Source organism: Ailuropoda melanoleuca, chromosome 9 (genome assembly GCF_002007445.2).
Source record: "Ailuropoda melanoleuca isolate Jingjing chromosome 9, ASM200744v2, whole genome shotgun sequence".
In the NCBI taxonomy this organism is placed as follows: domain Eukaryota; kingdom Metazoa; phylum Chordata; class Mammalia; order Carnivora; family Ursidae; genus Ailuropoda; species Ailuropoda melanoleuca.
Window position 1 is genome coordinate 62,451,258 of NC_048226.1, and position 13,961 is coordinate 62,465,218.

General features: G+C 35.7%; 1 protein-coding gene across 4 annotated transcripts in view; it reads left to right on the plus strand.

Moving 5' to 3' along the window:
* Nucleotides 1–13,961, plus strand: part of TMEM67 (transmembrane protein 67) — a 45,824-nt gene that overhangs the window by 28,997 nt on the left and 2,866 nt on the right. For 3 of the 4 annotated variants that reach the window (XM_034668304.1, XM_002916608.4, XM_034668305.1), the window contains 8 exons: nt 23–122; nt 213–352; nt 2,382–2,522; nt 5,555–5,635; nt 6,121–6,237; nt 9,766–9,882; nt 9,989–10,093; nt 10,813–10,915. In XM_034668304.1, the coding sequence (XP_034524195.1) occupies nt 23–122; nt 213–352; nt 2,382–2,522; nt 5,555–5,635; nt 6,121–6,237; nt 9,766–9,882; nt 9,989–10,093; nt 10,813–10,915 (904 nt within the window). The remainder of the gene's footprint in view (nt 1–22; nt 123–212; nt 353–2,381; nt 2,523–5,554; nt 5,636–6,120; nt 6,238–9,765; nt 9,883–9,988; nt 10,094–10,812; nt 10,916–13,961) is intronic. The other variant, XM_019796856.2, reaches the window with a different exon arrangement.

Consider the following 13,961-nt stretch of genomic DNA (forward strand, 5'->3'; position numbering starts at 1 on the left):
GTGTTTTGTTTGTCATTTTCAGGCTCTGCAATTCTTGCATAAGCTTATATCCCAGATTACCATAGATATATTCTTTATTGATTGGGAGCGACCTAAAGGAAAGGTTCTTAAAGCTGTTGAAGGTAACTGAAATAACCATTGTACGAAAATTGTTTTGCTACTTTTTCAGAACAAAGATGAAACGCTTTTCCTTATTTTATCTCTCTGACCAGGTGAGGGTGGTGTTCGGAGTGCCATGGTTCCTGTGAGCATATGGAGAACGTATTTTGTAGCAAATGAATGGAATGAAATTCAGACTGTGAGAAAAATTAATCCACTCTTTCAAATACTTACTGTCCTCTTTTTTTTGGAGGTATAAACTTTTGTAATTGTGTGCAACTTCTGTGTACCTCATAAATATTAATTTCACATAATTCCACCTACATTTTCATATCAGTGGAAGAGTTTTCTAAAGAGTTTTCTGAAGTTATCAAGCTGTTACAAAGGGTGGCTTTAAAAATTGTGTTAAAATACACATAATATGAAATTTACCATCTTAACCATTTTTAAGTATGCAGTTCAATCCTGTTAGGTGCATTCACATTGTTGTCCACCGACTCCTAGAACTCTTTTCATCTTGCACAGCTGAAACTCTGTACCCATTAAACAATGTCCCATTCCCCTTTCCTGGCCCCTGGCAATTCCTGCCGTTCTACTCTGTCTCTTTCAGTTTGCCTACTCTAGGTAAGGAATGGCTTTTAAACTACTGATTTATATCAAAATCCCCTGGGAAACATTTGTAAACTGCTATGCCTGGCCTCACCACTAGAGATTATGTTTGATTCAGTAGCTCTGAGGTGAGCCTACTTATCTATGTTTTGAAAAAACTCCCTTCCTTTCTAATTTACATTCTTATTAGAATTAGATTTCTGTATTAGAACCACTATTATAGGTGAAATTTTTCAACAGATTATCACTGAACGCCTACTGTGGACTATATTCAGTGCTAAGAGCTGGAGCTATCTATAGCTGAACTATGCACAGAGAATGGGTACATGCTTATGATACCTTTACAGTTATCTCACAGAGCTGGCTGATACTATTACAGGAAGTATTCTGTACTGAATATAAGACTGAACTATGAAAACTGTTTATGTGCGGAATAACTTTTCTTAGGAATGGCTGCTTATATAAAGTTAGATATGAATTATTAACTCTCATGTCTATCTTCCATTTTCCTTCTTCTCTTCCTTTCTCCATCCTTTCCCTTTCTTTCCTTTTTTAAAGCGAAGAGAAGAATATGTGTGTCTCCAAGGCATATGAACGATTTTTCAAAAATTCATTTATAGGATTGTTCATTAAGAGTGTTTTATAGAGGGGCGCCTGGGTAGCGCAGTCATTAAGCGGCTGCCTTCGGCTCAGGGCGTGATCCCGGCGTTCTGGGATCGAGCCCCGCATCAGGCTCCTCTGCGGGGAGCCTGCTTCTTCCTCTCCCACTCCACCTGCTTGTGTTCCCTCTCTCGCTGGCTGTCTGTCAAATAAATAAACAAAATCTTTTTTAAAAAAAGTGTTTTAGGGGCGCCTGGGTGGCACAGCGGTTAAGCGTCTGCCTTCGGCTCAGGGCGTGATCCCGGCGTTATGGGTTCGAGCCCCACATCAGGCTCCTCCGCTGTGAGCCTGCTTCTTCCTCTCCCACTCCCCCTGCTTGTGTTCCCTCTCTCGCATCTGTCTCTCTCTCTAATAAATAAATAAAATCTTTAAAAAAAAATAAATAAAAAAATAAAAAATGTTTTATAGAGCTTTAAAAGGTGTCATATGAAAAATAATTTTTTAGTTAAGCACATTTGGGAAACACTGGATTCAATAAAGTCATGTCGATTTCTTCAGTGTAAAACTTCCCAGAGCCTTTATTCTAAGAGAGTGGGAGGCGTGAACATGAGTATAACATACAGACCACACTTACTTAACCATGGCTTCCTTTTATCAAAGAAAGTACCTTCCTTAAAAGACATTTTGGAAAATACTGTTTAAAAGTATAAAAAGGTATTTTGCATAGTGCCTGGCATATGTTAAAAGTGTGTGAAATGCTGGTTAGTCATTGGTAGTTTACTGAAGAAAGTTTTATTCTATTCTTTTGACAAATTTTTGCGTTTTGTTAGTGTATATAATAATAAGGTTATATTTGGCCTTTAGTCATACTGAAGAGAATTCCAAATGAACTAAATATTTTGCTTTATGATTAAAAATACTGGATAATATTTTTACCGAGATTTTGTCCTGTTTATATAAACTTTTATAAATATTTTAGTTTTTAAGGGAAGAAATAGGGAGGAGTGTCTCATTCTCAGAGTAGAGCTATTTTCTTTATCTATGTCTGTTTAAATTTTGCCTTTTTACTCCAGGTTGTGGGATTCAAGAACTTAGCATTAATGGACTCATCCTCTAGTCTTTCCAGAAGCCCAACTAGCTACATAGCTCCTTACAGCCGCATTTTGAGATATGCGGTATCTACTGCTCTTTGGCTCGTCGTTGGAATTATACAGGTAACAACAGATTATACTTTTCAGCAACATTGCCCTTCTATATTTAAAACTCTGTTTAATACTAATTATCTTCAAATATTGACCACACCCGGGCTTCTACAGCAGAAAGAAGGTAATGGCGAGAACAACAATAATAGCTAATTCTTACCTAGTGCTATAATCTAGGCACTGTGTTAATTAATTGCATTGCACATATTAACTTGATCTTTACAGTAGCCCTCAGAGATAGGTTCAATTAGTATCCTCATTTTAAGGATGAGGACACTGGGGCACAGAAATGCTAAATAGTTTGCTAACGTCATGCAATTGGAGATTGGCAGAACTGGAATTTGAACCCAGGCAATCTGATGTCAGAGTTCACATTCTTATCAATAGTGGGCTCTGAAGGCTAAGCTACCCTTATTTTCTTTCTTTCTTTCTTTCTTTCTTTTTTTTTGAAATACAATTTATTGTCTACATTTATTTATATATCATTAAATTTCACTCAGATTGCTGGTACTCCTTGTGAAATTTTTGTTGAAACGTTTATTGAGAAAACTTAAACTAAAAATAAATCTTCTCAGCGTCAGGTCCTGTTTCCCTTTTTTTTTTTTTTTAAGATTTATTTATTTATTTGAGAGAGAGTGTGTGTGTGTGTTTATGTGCACAGGGCAAGCAGGGAGATGGGCAGAGGGAGAGGGAGAGAGAGAACCCCAAGCAGGCTCCATGACCAACACGGAGCCCGACACAGGACCCTACATGGGGCTCAGTCTCAAAACCCTGAGATCATGACCTGAGCCAAAATCAAGAGTCAACCCCTAACTGACGGAGCCACCCGGGCGCCCCACAGAGGATCTTTTCTATTCTCATTTCCCTATCTTCTCGGACATTTAAAAAAAAAAAAAAAAAGAATGAAAAGAAGAAAAGAAGCATCAGCTAAAGCACTTAATTCTAATATCTGTACTTCTTTCTCTTACTTCCAGATACTCCCATGAATGAAAAGAGACTTTCTGTTTGATTAAAAATTCCTTTAACTTTTAAGTCAGCAAATGATCATGGGACCTCTAGAAAGATCGGGTTAAACTACCTCTAACCTGGCAAACAAATTATCTGCCGAAAACAGCCTATTTTTAAACATGGTTTGAGATTTAAATCCAAAAATTCCTACAGAATTGGTTCCAGGTGGTATTCTATAACCTGAGAATAGACTTCTAAAATTTATGTTTATTTTAAATTGGTGAGACTTGTTTAAACTTGAAACTACACGGATAGATCCAGTGAAGGATAGCTTAATAATCAGAAAAAAAAAGCCAAACAAATTAGAATTTGAAATGAGATAGGATTAAAAGTGTACGGGGTTTGATGTTTTTCATCAATATAGTAGTGAGAAAATAATTCATTTTATAGGCCAGTATACATTTTTCTGAGTATATTGGATTCATCTGGATGTAGAGAATTTAAAGGAATGCATCTGAAGCTTTTCATATTTGGTTGAGTACAACAAAAAAAAAGCAAAGTAGCAGTGGCTGAAGTGAAAGTGACCATTACCTCCCATGAGAAGGGAGCGTGGAGATGTGCAGCGCAGGCTGGCTGCATGTTGCCGCCGGGACGCAGAAGCTCTGCCGCTCGGGACGTCTATCTCTCAGGTCACCTCGTGGTCTGTGATGGCTGGTAGAGTTGAAGGAGGGAGTTGGGGAGAACAGTTCACCCTTTTTTCTTTAAGAGCCTTTTCAGAAGTGCTGTTTAGCATCCCTTGGCCAGAAGTCCTTGGCACATGGCCACACTTCACTGCACTGGTGTCTTTGAGCTGGGCAGCAGTGTGTCCACCCCAAGGAGGGGTCTGTCACTAAGGAGAAAGGGGAAAGGGTTGTTGGGGCAGAAACTAGCCATGTTGGGCACCACCATCTCACCTCATTCTTTGTTTCTCACTTTGCTATCATTCTGGTAGTATTTTGTGCGCGCACGCACATGAGCGTGCGCATTCTCTCTCTCTCTCTCTCTCTCTCTCTCTCTCAAATAAATAAATAAATAAATATAGTCTTTTAAAAAAAGACTTGATTCTCATAATGTTAGTCTTGTATTGTTTACTCCTTTTATTTCCCTAAACCTAGTTTCTTCAACTTTTAAGTGGTATCCTTCAGTTTTTAAACTTCGTAAGTTGCTGTTTTTCAGGTCCTTTAAAGGGATCTAAAACAAGAAGTATATAAAATGTTAGGGAAGTGTGTTCAGTAATCAGCTGCTGCAGATTCATTTATTTATGCACTCACATATATGAGTCCATTTTGTGTTCTAGGCACTGTGCTGGGCTCAAGGATATGCTTAACAAGAACAAGCTGCAGATTGCGGCAGGTGCTGTAAGGGCATCAGTAGGGCGATGAGATAGGGAGTAAATGGAGAAGCGGGTGGGAATTATGATCGGGAGACACCTTGCAACTGGGTGGTTAGGAAATGTTATCTTTCTCTGAAATATATCTAAGTAGGTCTAAGATGTAAACTTTTCTCTTTTGATTTATGAAATAACTTCCTTTTCCAGTATTGTAAAAGCTAAGAAAACACTTGAAACTGTTCCATTTGACTATTTAATGTATTATCTGCTGTTGAAATAGAATATTTGATATATGCTTTTTATGTGCTACTCTGTCAGGGAAGATTAATTTGAAAAGCAGCAAGTTCTCTAATAGCTTTGGAATTTAGGAGATGGGCAGGATTGCAGAACCAGACTTAAATCTGGCCATTAATACATTCGTTTATGCTAAATTTTTTAAAGCCCCTCTCTTTCTTCCCCCACGTTTGTCGTGTTGTGTTTTAATGATACAGAAAAGTTTTTTTAAATTCAAAATAGGCTCCCTCAATAAATCTTAACACAATTCCAAAACCTTATTTCTTTGACAGAGGAATCGGAAATGATAAGTCAGATTTTATCCCATAGGAACCGTTTAGAGGCCACTGTGTTCTTAGGTGGACTTTCTTTTTTCTTAAGATACTATACTGTGGCTATAAAAGCAAATTAAATTTTAAAAGCTAATAAGCATGAACGTGGCTTAATGTTTCAGATCATGTTCTTTGCTGTCTTTTATGAGAGATTTATAGAAGATAAAATTCGACAGTTTGTGGATTTATGCTGTATGAGCAATGTAAGTACTTTCTGACTTTATCTTGCAACTGTTATTTTTCCCTTTTTAAAAGGTCACGAGTACATTAAGAGAGGCTTTAAAAGTGATTTGGTATGATTGAATTTTTTAGTCCAATTTCCTACTGATTGTTAATTCCAGAGATAGTTATAATGAGCTACAAGTTAATGTTTACTGCCTTAGTTTCTTCTTCATTTGCAATTCTTAATTATGAGTTCCTTATCCATCAAATAATTCATTCAGCAGAGTCCCTGAAAAATTTTCATATACCAATCCTATTTCTTCCTTTCTTAGAAAATGTCTTCAATCTCTTTTCTATCTACTTTTTAAAAATAACATTATCCTTTATTACTTACTTGTCCTATTTATATATTTTCCAAGAATTCAACCCTCTTTATTTTGAGAGAAAGGAAGCAATTTTAAGAAAAACCTAATTTTCATTGTTTTCTATATGAGTTGCTAATTGCTTCTTTTTTCTCTTTTTATAGATATCAGTGTTTCTGTTATCCCACAAATGCTTTGGATATTACATTCATGGTAGATCAGTACATGGGCATGCAGATACTAATATGGAAGAAATGAATATGAACCTTAAAAGAGAAGCGGTATGAATGTATTTAACATCTTTTAGTTTTAATTGAGAGATGGGTTCTCTTTTCTTAATTTAGGATTTGTAATATTATTTTTAAAAATTCCTCATTGATTACTTTCGAAAGTTGCTAGAGTACCAACTCATTACCCTGAACGTTGACAAAGGAAAAGAATCGAACTTCATCCTACAGTTCCTATATGAACTGTATTTCAGAGTAACCAAATAATTCATGAGGGGAAGTTCTTATAAAAGAAAATAAAAGGAATTCTAATTTAGTAAATCATCATTTTGTGGTGACTAATGGATTAGTGCATAGAGGCTGTGGTCATCAGTGGATGCTAAAACAAGTGAAGGTTGACAGGGAACTTTATAATGAGTTATCAGGTTGACATAATCTGAACACACTGGCTCAATCTTACTACAAGTAAAAATTAGGAAAACCAACATTAATCACTTCCAGTTATGATGCAGTAGGAAGTACATAACATCACTTGTGACATATTCTTGCCTGAGAAAATGGAACCTGAATGTAATCAAGCCTCTAGATCTAACCACCAATTTATAGGAAGTAGAGGAGATAGAGGGATCAATGAAATAATGCCATAGGAAGCAGTTAGCCATATCCAGAATGCAGGATGTCTCACAGGACAGGTGACCCAGTGTCTCCAGCAAATCAAAGGCATGTAAAGAAGAGGAGGGATGGGTGGTGGTGGTGGAGGAAGAACTGTTAGATAGAGGGGCGCCTGGGTGGCTCAGTCGTTAAGCGTCTGCCTTTGGCTCAGGGTGTGGTCCCAGGGTCCTGGGATCAAGCCCCACATCGGGCTCCCTGCTCCTCTGGGAGCCTGCTTCCTCTCCCACTCCCCCTGCTTGTGTTCCCTCTCTTGCTGGCTGTCTCTCTCTCTCTGTCAAATAAATAAATCTTAAAAAAAAAAAATAGAACTGTTAGATAGGAAGAGAGATTTAGAAACAAAACTACCAAGTACAATGTGTAGACTTTGGATCCTGATTAAACCAAAAATTAAAAAAAAGAATCCTTGGGAATAATCTGCGAGATTTAATTTAAGAACTAAATAATAAATTATAGTAAGGAATGATTAATTTTATTAGATGGGAAAATGGCATGGTGGGTTTTTGTTTTGTTTTTTTTAAGACCTTATTGGTTAGAGATACATACAGAAGTATTTACAGATTTGGGGTTTGGTCATGGATGGTTTACTGTTCTCTGTACTGCATACATTAAAAACCTTCCATAATAAAATTTATAAAGAAAAATAAATACTTGAGAGGAAAAATCAAGAGGATTTATTGACTAAAGGACTATACCTGTGACTTGTAAGAATTTAATATATGATAATGGCATCTCAGAGAAAAACAAATTTAACACATGAACTAGTTGGTTAACTATTTGGTTAACTATTAGAAATTATACCCGGTTTGAAAAGTTATATGTAAAAAAAGAATATTTGAGATTGGGAGGTGACTTTTTAAGCATAAAGAATAGAAAGCATCATAAAGGGAATATTAATTGATTTTACCTTATTAATGGAGAACATTTACATAGCCAACAATCATATACATTATAAAAGACAGCAAATTTGACTAAAATTCCCATAACAAGAATGACAAAGATATTGATAACAGTATTGAAAGTCATACAAATCATTAAGCAGACCCTTAAAACCTCAATGGAAAAATGACAACGTAATTATTAAGTACATTAAATAAGAAACAGAGGAGACTAATAAACCTCTAAAAAATGTATAGCTCATAAATAAATACATGTAAAAAATAATATTTTTGCCCTCTTCAAATTAGCCAACTTTTTAAAAAAAAGCTAATACTTAATAGTACCAAGGACATGGTGAAATGGGCACCCATAAAACTACTGGTCTCAGGATAAATTTTTACAAATCTTCTGGAAAGCATTTGGAAATATATATACCAAGAGCTTTTTAAGAGTTCATTATCTTTGCCTCACTAATTCTGTGAGTCTAACTTAAGGAAATGATTAGCAATGTGAATAGCTAATTAGGTGCAGGATCTTCATCACAGGGGTTATTTATAAGGGCAAAAAGAGAACATTAAGCAGTTGGTTTTCATACACAGTGAAATTCTTCGGTAGACATAAAAAATCATGTTTTATAGAATATTTAATGACATAGAGAATTGCTAGGATATAATGTTAGGTGAAAAATCAGTGTGATCCCAGTTTTATGCCATCTATATCTATATGCCTGGACAAGACTGGAAATAAAATACCTTAAAATACTTGTATCTCTGGGTGCTCAGATCATAGGTGATTTCTTTTTCTTTTCTTTCTTTTTTGTACCTCTCTGTATTTTATAAATTCTCTGCAATAGCATGTGCTTTTTTTTTTTTTTAAAGATTTTATTTATTTATTTGACAGAGAGACAGCCAGCGAGAGAGGGAACACAAGCAGGGGAGTGGGAGGAAGAAGCAGGATCCCAGCAGAGGAGCCTGATGCAGGGCTCGATCCCATAACGCCGGGATCACGCCCTGAGCCGAAGGCAGACGCTTAACCGCTGTGCCACCCAGGTGCCCCAGCATGTGCTTTTTTAACCAGGGAAAAAGAAAGCTTTTATTATTATTTTTTTTTTTTTTAAAGATTTTATTTATTTACGTGACAGAGATAGAGACAGCCAACGAGAGAGGGAACACAAGCAGGGGGAGTGGGAGAGGAAGAAGCAGGCTCATAGCACAGGAGCCTGATGTGGGGCTCGATCCCAGAACGCCGGGATCACGCCCTGAGCCGAAGGCAGACGCTTAACCGCTGTGCCACCCAGGCGCCCCTATTATTTTTTTAATAGAAAAATTCACTGCATGTAGATTTCCTTTTAGTCTGTAGAAAACCAAGTGTTATATTATGTTTGCAGATTACATTTAGACAAAGAGATTATTAAACTCTGAAGTAGGCAAATAAAGCAAGAAAAGGGAGGCAGGAGGACTTGAGCTGACCTTGAAGCATAGATGGGAAGTAGCTAGGGGGTGGGGTAAGGCAAAATTTTACATCGTTTATGGTTGTCAGGATTCAAGTTGTGCCAGGGAGACCTGAAATGGATATCTGGTCCGTGACATTAACTGTTTGGTCATGTATCACACTACTTTTTTTCGCATTTGATTAAGAAGTGTTCTAAAAGTTTTTAGAAAACAAAAAAGGCTATAATTATAAAAGTAGTTAAATCTAAGACTAGACTTTTTGGCATGCATTAAAGAGCAATAAAATTAATCACAAATAAAGCTGTGAATATCAATATACAAAGAATTTAGTATGGATTTTTTTAAAGTAGGGCAAAGGAGATGATATAGAGACCTAAAGAGCATATGACAACATAGAAATTAGTAAAACCCAGAGGGGAGTGGCAACCTTGGTTAATGTCCATCTCTGTCTCAAATATAGTTTCAGTAAAATTTCAGTTAGCTTCTGAATCTTGTGATACCAGCTAAAACAAAAATGTTATATTTTCTTTTTGAAATAGGTAAAATTTTCATGGTCTTTATTTAAGTTTTTTTAACTTTTCAGGAAAATTTGTGTAGCCAGAGAGGTTTGGTACCCAACACAGATGGTCAGACTTTTCAGATTGCAATTTCTAGCCAGATGAGACAACACTATGACAGAATTCATGAGACACTAACAAGGGTTTGTATAAAGTACAATTCAGGTATATTTTGCCAATATTTCATGTTATTTAAAAACCAAGAACGTCAGACATGTTGCATTTATTCTTATTTCTTTTTCACATCAGAAAAATGGCCCTGCCAGACTTTTGAGTTCATCAGCAAGTACTTTTGAGCAGAGTATTAAAGCATATCATACTATGAACAAATTTCTTGGCTCTTTCATTGATCATGTATGTATGTCAGCATTTATATTTCAACTAGAAGCAAATACAATTTTTAAAAACCAGTAATGTCAGTTATTTCTAAGTCAGTGGACTTAGAGCCCTTTTTTTGCCTACCAAAATTAATACTGTGGCTTAAGGACAGAGTTAGGTTATGTAAAACTAAGGTGACATTTTATATATCTACTAGCATATGCATTTTATGTATCTATTAGCATAATGATGGTTCCCCTAAAGTAGGTCTACTGGAATTTTGTTAACTACTGAAATATTACTATATTTATTAATTATAGAAATATGCTATGCTACAGTTGTATTCCTAAGAAGCTTGTTATAAATTAATTTTAAGTATACCTAGCCCTAGACATTTAAAACTTAAAACATTTCTTGGGGCTAAGCATCTGCCTTTGGCTTGGGTCATGATCCCAGGTTCCTGGGATCAAGTCCCTCATCAGGCTCCTTGCTCAGCAGGGAGTCTACTTCCCCCTCCTCCTGCTAGTCACCCTGCTTGTGCGCTTGCTCTCTCACTCTCTAATAAAAAAGAAAAATTTAACATTTCTAAAGAAACTTTTGTTATAAAGCCCATTGTAGTAAAATCAGTCTTTTTAAAGAACAGATTTTCTTCATGTGTTATTCACTTTTCATTTTCTCTCTTTCTGATTTTACATTAATTGGGAAACATTTATTTCACTGCTGTTTTTGAAATAACTGTTGTCTTTTTATATTAGGTTCATAAGGAAATGGACTACTTTATAAAAGATAAATTGCTTCTTGAAAGAATTCTTGGAATGGAATTCATGGAACCAATGGAAAAAAGCATCTTTTACAATGGTATCCTTCAAATCCTTTGCTGAATTTGATTACTATTTTCAAAGTTTGAAAAAAAAAAGTACTTATAGCTATTTTCTTCTAACTTTATAATTTTATATAAAAACAAAGGAAACATAATGAACTTAGTAACTTCATGGTATTATAGTAGTTTTCTGTGTTCCATTTCATTATGTCATGTAGCAGGAAACAAAAATATAAAAGATAATTATTCCGCAAGAAAGTAAAAAAAACGAATTTCAAAATCAGTGGTAGACATGGAAGAGATAATAAAACACATAAAATTCAGATTTTTTTAAATTTGATATAATTGACAGATGATGTTACACTAGTTTCAGGTATATAACATAGTGATTCAACAACTCTATATGTTATGCTCAGCTCCCCACAAGTGTAGCTACCATCTTATCATGAAATGCTTTTATAATATCACTGACTACATTCCCTACACTGTACCTTTTATTCCCATGACTTATTTATTCCATAACGAAGCCTATCTCCCATGCCCCTTCACCCATTTGTCCTTTCTCCCACCGCTCCCCCCCACCAACCATCAGTTTTCTGTATTTATATGTCTGATTCTGCTTTTTGTTTGTCTGTTTATTCATTTGTTTTTTTATTCCACACGTAAGTGAAATCATATGGTATTTGTCTTTTTCTGTCTGACTTATTTCACTTAGCATAACACCCTCAAGATCTATCCATGTTATTGCAGATGGCAAGATCTCATCCTTTTTCGTGGCTAATATTCTACCGTGTGTGTGTCTGTGTGCGTGTGTGTGTGTGTCTGTGTGTGTGTGNATATATATATATATATATTACTCTTTTTTATCCATTCATCTATGAATGGATACTTGGCCTGCTTTGATATCTTGGCTACTATAAATAATGCTGCAATAAATGTAGGGGAGTATATATCTTTTTGAATTAGCATTTCTGTTTTCTTCAGGTAAATGCCCAGTAGTGGAATTATTGTATAATGTGGTATTTCTATTTTTAGTTTTTTGAGGAACCTCCATACTGTTTTCCACAGTAGCTGCACCGATTTATATTCCTACCAACAACGCACAAGGGTTCCCTTTTCTCCATATCCTCATAAATGCTTGTTATTTCTTGTCTCTTTTATTTTAGCCATTCTGACTGGTGTGAGGTGGCATCTCATTGTGGTTTTGATTTACAGTTCCCTGATGATTAGTGATGTTGGGCACCTTTTCATGTGTCTGTTGGCCATGATTATATGTCTTTTTTGGGAAAATATCTCTCAGGTCCTCTGCCCATTTTTAAATGGGATTGTTTGTTTTTTGGTGTTGAGTTGTGCAAGTTCTTTATGCATTTTGGATGTTAACCCCTCTTCTGATATATCATTTGCAAATATCTTCTCCCATTCAGTATTACTGGTTGCCTTTTTGGTTTGTTGATGGTTCCCTTCACTGTGTAAAGCTTTTTATTTTGATGTAGTCCCAATAGTTTATTGTTTTTTTGTTTCCCTTGCCTTAAGAGACATATCTAGAAAAAATGTTGCTATGGCCGATGTCAAAGAAATTACTGTGTATGTCTAGGAGTTTTATGATTTCAGGTCTCACATTTAGGTCTTTGATACATTTTGAGTTTATTTTTGTGTTTGGTGTAAGGAAGTGGTCCAGTTCCATTCTTTGCATGTAGCTGTCCAGTTTTCCCAGCGTCATTTATTGAAGAGATTGTCTTTTCCTCATTGTATATTCTTGCCTTCTTTGTTATAGATTAATTGACCATCTAAGTGTAGGTTTCTTTCTAGACTGTCTGTTCTATTGATCTATGTGTCTGTTTTTGTGCCAGTACCATACTGTTTTGTAGTATATCTTAAAATCTGGAGCTGTGGTACCTCCAGCTTTGCTTTTTCTTTCTCAAGATTGCTTTGGCTATTTGTGGTTCCATACAAATTTTAGTATTATTTGTTCCAGTTCTATGAAAATTGCTGTTAGTATTTTGATAGGGACTACATCAAATCTGTAGATTATTTTGAGTAGTATGAACATTTTAATAATATTAATTCTTCCAATCCATGAGCATGAAATATCTTGCCATTTGTGTGTGGCATCTTCAATTTCTTTCATCAGTGTTTTACCGCTTTCAGAGCACAGGTCTTTCACTTCCTTGGTTATTTAATTCTTAGGTATTTTATTATTTGGGGTATAATCGTAAGTGGAATTGTTTTCCTAATTTCTCTTTCTGCTACTTTGTTATTAGTGTATAGAAATGCTTCTAATTTCTGGGTATTAAGTTTGTATCCTACAACTTTACTGAATTCATTTATTACTCCTGGTAGTTTTTTGGTGGCATCTTTAGGGTTTTCTATGTATGGTATCATGTCATCTTCAGATAGTGACCATTTAACTTCTTCCTTTTCAATTTAGATGCCTTTTAATTCTTTCTTTAGTCTGAGTGCTGTGGCTAGGATGTCCAGTAGTATGTTAAATAAAGGGGTGAGAGTGAACATAAAATTTAGATTTTATGGGAATGTGCAGTCAGTGGAAAACTTATAAAACACTTAAGGAAGAATAACATTTGTGATTAATCTTTAACATTTAATTTTTCATTTTATCCAAATCCTTAAAAATTGCATATATCTGTGATAGGAATAGTGACTAAACCTGGTTTCTTATCATTAAAAAGGTAGTATATATGTCACTTTTAATGTGGCTGATAATCTCTTATATGGGTCGGTAAGAATGGAAATGATGTAACCTATGTCCTGGCCTACATATCACCTATTCTTGCATTATTGGGTGTCATGTGTCGTGCCAGGCCCAGGACACACAGCACAGACTAGTGGGCATCTTGAATGTATGAGGGGGTGATGCTGAGGTAGCAGTCTGTGCAGGCACAGGTTCGCTACAGAATAGTGAGTGAAAAATCTAACCAGACACAGAGTCAAGCGGGCAGAAGTGGAAAAGTTGGCATGGAAAAGTTTGAATGGCATCTTAAAAAATGTTGCTGTTGTCAAGCAGGAGGGTCAAGGGAAGAGAGGCAAAGACATCTGTACAGAACAACATTTTTTCTAGATACGTCT